This window comes from Camellia sinensis, chromosome 7, assembly GCF_055761805.1.
Source record: "Camellia sinensis isolate YWXY chromosome 7, ASM5576180v1, whole genome shotgun sequence".
Classification (NCBI taxonomy): Eukaryota; Viridiplantae; Streptophyta; class Magnoliopsida; order Ericales; family Theaceae; genus Camellia; species Camellia sinensis.
In genome coordinates, this window is record NC_138967.1 from 181,557,568 (window position 1) to 181,566,509 (window position 8,942).

Here is an 8,942-nt window from a genome sequence, read left to right on the forward strand (position 1 = left end):
AAATTAAAGAATCCAATGGTCAGGATCAATTTATGTAATTTAATGGCCAATAATAAAGGGGCATATGGTGTGCAACTGTTATGGGGTTGCACACTACAACAAGACCCTTCTTATTATTATTATTATTATTATTATTATTATTATTATTATTATTTTGGTATTAACGTAGTATTAAAATAAATTAAGCATTTCAGATGTCACAGTGTAGATCTGCGATAATAGAGGTGGAAATGCGGCGGTGGTGGTGGATCTAAGATAGTGGCAGTTGTGCATACATCAGCGGTGGTGATAATTGATGAATAGTGGCAGTAGCCGAACAACAACGATGGTGGTAAATAGCCACGATAGTAGTGGCGGTAGATCATGACGGTGAGAGTGGTGGTAGACGGTGAGAGTGGTGGTAGACGGCAACAGTGGCTGTAACTAATGGTTGTGTGAAGTTTTTGAAAAAATGGCGAAGAGGGAAAGAGAGAAAAGATGAAGAGAGAGATGGTAGACAGAGAAACGTTTCTTAGAGAAAGAGATAGATTAAAAAATTATTTAGGTAACAGAAAACACTCGAGTGAAAAAGGAAAAAAAACAAATGGGACAAAACTTCTGTGTGTATAAGATTTTAAATCAAAACGTAATGGGTAATAAGTTCTAAAAGTAGAACTAACCAGTAATTAAGCCTATAATTTAGAACTTTTTTTCAACTTATTTAAATCTCCTAAATAAGTATGGAAAAATAACCCCATCCCCTTTGTCACAAATATAATTTTTAAAGGCATTATGTACATTTGCATAACAAAAAAACTATGTGATAGCATATTTGACCAAATAGGCCATTCTGTACATTTGCATAATAAATATTAGGGCTGTGCAAAATATCGCCCAATTCGCTAAAATCGCACCAATCTGCACCGTTCTAACCACTAGCCGCGGTTTAAATTTTAAAATTTATAATCCGCCAACCGAACCGCTCCACTCCGCTATAGTTAATACGTATATATTTTTTCACTTCCAATAAAATATCAATGTAAAAATGAGTGTAAGAGAGGTTTAAGATATAAAATTTATCACAAATTAGTGGTTATATCTGTGAAACATATTATGTAACATTACTTTGTGTTATATATCTAAAAAATATTATACAAATTAATGTTATATATTATGCAAATGTATGATAATTAGTTAGAATATTCTTCAATCCGCCAAAAACCACCCAAACCGAAATTTGTCAATCCGCTAATCCGCTAACCCACCATTCGGTTTGTAATTTTACTCTCAAACTGCCCAAACCGCACCTCGCACACCCCTAATAAATATATATAAAAAAAAAAACTATGCTACAGTTTATTTAACAAAATATGTTCAACTTTGTTCACAAATTATTAACAGTTTCACAAAACAAATTTACAATATATTTAAAAATTGGAAGCTAATAATTTAAAAAATCTATATTATGTACATGATCTAAACAAACTCAAAGGTCTTGGACCATATAACAATTAAACATGAGCATGAATTGTCTTCTATCTGGCCTCTAACAGAGTTATAGTGACCATGTTGGCTGAACATTTTTCAATCTCTCTTCTTTCTGACTCTGCTTCAAGAATATTTCTTTCAGGGAAAAAACCAGGTTGTCTGGGGTGAGTCAGTGCACCCTCTCTGCCCAACATCAAAACCACACTCGCCATGTTAGGCCTATCCTCTGGCCGGTGTTGCACACACAACAAACCGACATGAATCGAACGCAACACTTCAGGTAGATTGCATGAGTTTTGCATTGATGCATCAATCAATTCTGTAGTTTTGCCTGCCTTGTATAATTTCCAGGCCTGAACAATTGGTAACAATTTATAAGCAATTGTTCTAATTTTCAAACAGTAATTCTAGATAAATTATACAAAATGATGGAATTGAATTGAGATCTTCCATTTTAAAAGAAATCACTTTTTCTTTTTTTTTTTCTTTTTATATAATTTTCCTTCTTCAAAAGAAAAATGATTCAACTCTATATGCTTACATGCCCAAGAAGGTTGAGGTGGTGGTTTGGGTCACAAAATCCCCAGTTTCGCTTCCCACTCACCACTTCCAATACCATAACACCAAAGCTAAATATATCAGACTTTACTGAGAAGCGTCCCTCAATTGCATATTCTGGAGACATGTACCCCCTGCAAGAAAACAATGAACAAATAAACCAATTTATATAGTTAAAAGTAAAATTTTGGACTGGTTAGTAGATTCTTACAATGTTCCAACTACTCTTTTAGTATTTGCTACGGTCTCATTTCCTCCAAAAATTCTAGCCAAGCCAAAGTCTGATATTTTGGGGTTCATCTCATGATCTAGTAAAATGTTGCTAGCTTTCAGGTCTCTGTGGATAATTCTAAATCTGGAATCTTGATGAAGATAAAGAAGCCCCCGAGCAATTCCATTGATTATGTGGAAGCGCTTAGGCCAATCCAGTAGCATCTTCTTTGATTGATCTGTCCATTTTTTGCCCAAGTTAAACTAAGCTGCTAGATGGTAGTTAAGTTCTCTGAGTACATATGCAAAATGATTACATTAAACAAAAACATAATAATTTTGCATTGGAGAAAGTCTGTTAGATTTGGACATATGCTAAGAAGTTAATTAGTAAGACCTTCATCCTTAGATTCATAAAATGGAAAGGTTACAAATTGAAGGGGGCATAAAAGACAAAAATGTCACCGGTTGGTAAAGTAGAAGTGCCTCCGTTTTGGCTGTGAACCTCACAATTCATCTTTTACAATGGGACAATAGTCACAGTATTGCTCCATTATGCAGTAGAATGAAACGAGATAAAGGTTTTAAGAAAGCCATACCGAAAATAAAGGAGTCCAAGCTATTGTTGGCCATGTATTCATATATTAACAACCTTTCTTCTCCTTGAACGCAGTATCCTAGAAGCTTTACAAGATTTCGATGCTGAAGCTTGGCAATGCAAATAACTTCATTCTTGAACTCATCAACTCCTTGTTGGGAATTCTTCGAAAGCAACTTAACAGCTATTTCTAGTCCACCTTCCAGCATACCCTGAAAATTGAGAACCATTTTGTTTGTCAGGTGCAATATGTTTCCATTGAAAGAAGCCACATTTATTTTTCTGTATTTTTCCTTCGTGTTTTTTTCTTCAATATAATGTTTGTTCGAAAAATTCTATAATGCACACCTCCAAAAAGGTGGGTATCATATGTCCCAGTTACAAAGTTTATGATCTTCGGTTATGACCCATTGTATTGTTGGTTATGACTTGGTTATGATTCAATGTGGTGTTGGTTATGACTTAATATGACCTATTGTGGTAAATATTTTGATTATAACCGAAGAAGTCTTTGGTTATGCCTCAAGTGGAGTTTCGTTATTGTGGTTGTTGTTTTGGTTATGACAGAAGAGATTTTTGGTTATGTTTCAAGTGGTGTTTGACACCTCTTTTAAAGGGCCCAATGTTTGTTTCTGCCCCATGCTTAGCACAACGTCTATGTTGAAAGTCATTCTACATCATATTTCATTGGAGGTAGTTCAGATAATAAAACTCTTATTAAATGCAAATGAGTGCTTATTAAATTTTTTAAAATGTAGAGTAATCAATTCTGAGTGAATATAATGGGAAGTTTTGAGAAACAAACTGAATGAATGATTGAATTAGGCACCTACCTTGTAAACTGGTCCGAAACCACCCTCTCCGAGCTTATTGTTGATTGAAAAGTTATTTGTGGAATTAACTATTACAGCTAAGTCGAACAATGGTAACTCTAGATCTTCCATTTGGCTTTTGTCAGTGTGACCTTGTTCAGAGTTGTGCATCAGATTTCCTGCAAAGCCTGGGATGAATGGATATCAATATGACAACTAGTTCCAAAAATGTAACATACCATTACAAAGTTTGCCAAGAATGACATACATGGGATATATACCTTCTCTTCTTAGCTGTGAATTATTCCTTTTCCTTTTTCGGAGATACACGATTAGGCTCATACCCAGCAGAAAAAGTCCAATTAAAAATGCCAAGGTCACTGCTACTATCTTTCTTTTCTTGCCATTCAAGCTGACTTGTTGGACTGTTGAATCGTCAATCCATAAAAAGAAATGTTCCATTGATCGGTTAGATAATATGATCATGAAAGCACAAACTTAAAGGGATTGATTTCAATTTCAAACCCTCGAAAACCTTCTATATTTTGAAATTATTATGGCAAAAGGGATGAGAAAAGCTAAAACAAAACAAACACACAAGCACACAAGAATTTGCAGGCTTATGCAGATTGAGGCTTTGCTTTCTAGCCAATATTCCCCAAATACTTGAGCATCACAGTCTAAGGTGTTCGCCTCAGGTGCACTTTGTATGCCTTTCGCACATAAGCATATGAAGAGCTTGTTAGGCTCTTGTTAAACTTAGTCTAGTAGGTTGTTTAAACATAAGAAAAGAATAACCTCTTTGTCAACTATATTCATAGGAAAAATCATGTAAAAAAAAAAGTTGAGGCTCAAGTGAGAAACTCGAAAATTTAAGTTAAGGACGTTAATTTCGATTTCGGTGCCTTGAGAAGAAAAGTATTTACACTTTTATGTTTAACTTTTAATATTTTTGTTGCTACTTCAAGATATTTTATTTCTTTACTAAATATAAAACTAAAATTAGAAATGCTTATGGGTTGTCTCACGAGGGGTAAAACGCATCGCTTTATGGATTCAACTTTAAAAGCTTTGATCATCATAAACCCTAGAACTCTGAAATAATCCAATACATACAAAAATCCAAAAATAATAAACTAGGTCAAAACAGACTCAACAACAAATATAAGTTGGACCTACCAGGCTGGGCATGTGGATTGAGACAGGTAATAAGAATTATCTAGATCGAATTCGAGGCATACTGACAACAGAAATCGACGTTCAAGATGAAACCAAAATGAACTCTTTTTTTGCTGTACTGTAGTTAGATGTAGAAAAGGAATATAGTGAAGAATTTTTTAATTAAGAAATGTTAAAGTCCAGTATAGTTAACTACATGGTTCTTGCATATGTATAATCTAATCAATCTATGTTCACTAATCTATGTGTTTGTTATGAATTCTTACCTAACTCAGAGGAAGCCATCCTTATGTAAATGTCTTGCCCATTTGCATTTAACTCTCTCATGTCAATCAACTCTTTAAACCAAAGCAAGCAGCCACTTCCACCACTACTTATGTCTAAATTTGCGTAAGCCATACAAGAGCAGTTTTTCAAGCATACCATCTTGCATTCCCCAAGTGTCATGTTCCTGTCAAACCAGGAGTTCCGTGTGTCCGGCATTTTATAGCCCGAATACTTGAGAAATCCATCTCCATTATGGCAATCCAACGGTGTCCTCCGAACACACCCATTAGACCAATCTCCATGTCCCCATTCCTTTTGGTTCTGGGGCACAAATTTACTCAAACAATCACATACTGGATTGTTTCCAACGTTGCAGTTACCATTCGGACCACACAGTTTATAGGTATCACAGTTATCTGTTGGTGAAGTCAGGAAAATGACCCATTGCTGGGTTCGGTCAATCCACGTCCAGCGCTGCACAACGCCAGTATGATTCACAGTAAGCCTTGAAACATCTGAGCTGAGGAGTTTATAATCATAATACACCTCCTCCTTGGTGTAAACCAATTCAAATGTGTAGATTGAATTAGATTTAAGGCTTGGTCTCCCACTGAATCCGATGCCATTCCATGGCCCAGCTCGGAACAGCTCAGCAGAACCACTGTTCAGAATTTGTTGTGGGTATCCTTGAGGATCACACCGGTATGTAAACTCACCTTGAGCTGGATCATCGCTGCTCTTCCAGGAAGAGAGGTGATGCTCAAGGCCAGTTACAAAGTTCTTGCCAAGCTTCATGCCTGGTAAAAGAGTATCACACGGATAATCAAAGCTTTGCCACAAAATATTATCATTTACATCTTTCACAACAAGATTTCCTGACTCCATAAGTTGTGCAACAGGGTCCTGTGTGGATCCTGTCACATTGGGAGACCAAATGACACTGCCGGTACCATTGACAAGGGCAAGAATTCCAGGGTCGATTACTGTTAAGATGCCTGACGAATTGACAAGTGGAATTTCTCTGTTGGCAACCCATACAACGGTCCTAACAGAAATTTTCTTGTACCATATTCCCAAGTATGTATTCTGGGAATTGCCAGGGTTGAAAAAACCCATCTCAAAGCTTCCACCAGATGAAACAATGGTATTGTGGCCTGTAATGGATTGGGTTTTGGTCACAGTGTCTCCTGCGTTGGAGATTATTAAGATGGAAAACAAAAAGGAAAATAAGAAAGGTATTTTGAGGCCTTCCATTGACGGTCTAATGTCTGATAATTTCATGAATTTCGTCTGTTTGCCATTATTTATTCAATTTATAAATGAAGACTCAAGAACTTTTACAACACAGTAAGTCTTCGGTGGGAGTTTTATTTCTAAGAGATAGGAGTATTTATAATCACATAAAGAGGAAAATAAATAGGAAAAAAGAAAGGTACTTTGAAGCCTACCATTGATGGTCTAATGTCAAATTCATGAAACTCCTCTGTTTTCGATTATTTATTCAATTTATAAATGAAGACTCAAGAGCTCCTACAGCAGAGTAAAGTTGGACTCTTGTAAATGCGATAGGAGAAGTTACATTCTATGTTACACGGAATCTGGTTTGTTACAGTTCGAGTGTTAGGTGCAGATGCATATATAGATGTCAAACATCAAACCTCAAATTTAAGGTATGCAAAAAAGTGGGTCAATTTTATTTTATTTTTTTTTTTTTGATAACTGGTTGTCCAAAATTTTTTATCTATTATGTGAGATAAAATAATTTTAGGGTAAACTATCAATAGAACCTAATGGTTAAACTTAATTCCTATCAAATTCTATTGAAAATAAGTCTTAGCAGAATCGCCGCTAAAAATAATTTTTTGTGATATTCTTGGTACATGTCGCTTTTTATAAATTGTCATTAAAACTTACAATTAGTGACTCTTTTCTGTGACGAATTTTTCAAACTGTCACTAAAAGTTAAAAATTAATGACCTTTTTTGTGACGATTTTTTAAAAACTACTGCTAAAACTTATAATAGTGACATTTTTTGTGACAAAATTTTCAAGCTGTCACTGAAAATTAACAATTAGTGATGTTTTTAATAATGTTTAATGAAAAATGTTATTAATTATCATAGGACCTATTGAACAATAAGTCCACCTAGTAGGACTTAGACATAAGTCCCCCGTAATTTTATATATAATATGCAGTGTAAAAAAGACATTTTATTCATTTTTATAGAATCATATAATAACATATTTATATAATGATAGTGTTAAATACAGAGGGTAAATTACACTCACCTCTCCTGAAATTTAAAAAAAATACAGTTAATCTCACATTTTTTACAAAAAAACACCAACCTCGCCAGAAATTTTAATTCATATAACACTTAAGTCCTTTTTCATTAGTAATTCATGAGCCGTGTGCATGAAAAGATAATATTATCATGTCTTTTTCAGTAAAATATATATTTATATTTGTTTATTTATGTGTCTACCCACCATCTATATTAGTTTTGATGGTTTTACTTTACTAAAAGGGAAATTACATAATTATGTCAAACTTGTAGAATTGAACTGTATTTTTGTCAAATTTCAGAAGCGGTGAATGTAATTTACCCAGATACAATTATATTAGACCATCTTTAATGGTTCATCAAATCCATCATCAAATTTAAATTTAATGAAACAAGTTACTTTTTGCGCCTCCAACGGTTCATCAAATCCAGAATTTCACTTTTCTTTCATCAAACTGGGGTCAATATGCCTTTCATCAAATCACTGTTCATTCTGTTAGATTTTCACCATTAGATGTTGCCCGGATGACCACCTCAAGGCAAAAATTTGTGAAAAAATTACACTAGCCGATCGTCTGCCCAGCCGACCGGTGATTTGATGAAGCTGCAAAACCCTACGTTGGAACACTTGATATTAAAGGGAGCTTTTACTCAAATTTGGTAAAAAAATTGATGCAAAGATGCCCTAAGAAGAGTCTATTAAACCCATATCACACAACATTGTCCAATGTCGAACAAAAATATTTGATTTATTTTGAGAGTGCATATAACATAGGTTATAATCACATAAATTACTCAGGCTAGTCTTTCAAATTTTTTGTTCTTTCTTGTAATCAGCAAAGAGAAGATGAATCAGAACATAACAAGAGCACACCTTTCAAAATCATATGCTAAAAACCCACAAAACACCCAACTATATGCAAAACACCCAAAAACTACACGAAAGCAACCCAATATACTGACCTCTCCATACAAACATTTTAACGAATAGATGGTAGGCATGGCACAAATTTGATGTTCAGTCCTCCTTCCTATTCCGATTCCAACCATTGCAACTCTAGGCCACCACATCAACGTCCCAAATATCAGATTTTGATCAGAACCAAAACAATCGAAGTTTTTCATTTCTAGCAATTCCGTTTCACAATGATGTTGTGTTCAGTACGGATCTGAGCTTTTTGAACCCTAAACGAAAATATACAGAAATAGTGACGAAAGAAATAAATTTAAAATGGTGTAGGGAAAATAAATCATTCCCATAACAGACTAGTTCGTGTTGACAATCCACAAGGAAAATAAAATATGCTTGTAGACTGTCATTACCATTTAACCTCAGATTATACACTTGTATTCTGACCAACCCACTTGCATTAGGCGTGTAAAGGGAAAATATTTTGTCAATATTTTATCAATCTTAATACTCTTTTGTTTATATCTCAACCTAACTGAGAAAATAAATTAGGTAACGTAAGTTCAATAAAACTAAAATCACTTGCTAAAACACCATTAACAATACTAATTTTTATATCATCAACCTCCATCCACCTAAATGTTACAAATAAAATT

At 34.4% G+C, this 8,942-nt stretch overlaps 1 protein-coding gene across 5 annotated transcripts; it reads right to left on the minus strand.

The window, feature by feature from the left end:
- Window positions 1-1,309: 1,309 nt before the first annotated feature.
- On the minus strand, window positions 1,310-8,689 carry LOC114305975 (G-type lectin S-receptor-like serine/threonine-protein kinase At4g27290). 5 transcript variants are annotated; one of them, XM_082880030.1, is made up of 8 exons: window positions 8,340-8,689; window positions 5,091-6,278; window positions 3,927-4,070; window positions 3,667-3,833; window positions 2,835-3,045; window positions 2,237-2,474; window positions 2,009-2,159; window positions 1,310-1,820 (listed from the first exon to the last, which is right to left on the minus strand). In XM_082880030.1, the coding sequence occupies exons 1-8, from the start codon at window positions 8,353-8,355 to the stop codon at window positions 1,515-1,517; spliced, it is 2,421 nt and encodes an 806-aa protein (XP_082736156.1). In that variant the 5' UTR covers window positions 8,356-8,689; the 3' UTR covers window positions 1,310-1,514. The 5 variants fall into 5 exon arrangements, with proteins under 5 accessions (XP_082736156.1, XP_082736158.1, XP_082736157.1 ...); XM_082880032.1 differs by having other exon boundaries at window positions 3,667-3,824; window positions 5,091-5,888; window positions 8,340-8,686; XM_082880031.1 differs by having other exon boundaries at window positions 5,091-5,888; window positions 8,340-8,685.
- Between the last annotated feature and the right edge of the window lie 253 nt (window positions 8,690-8,942).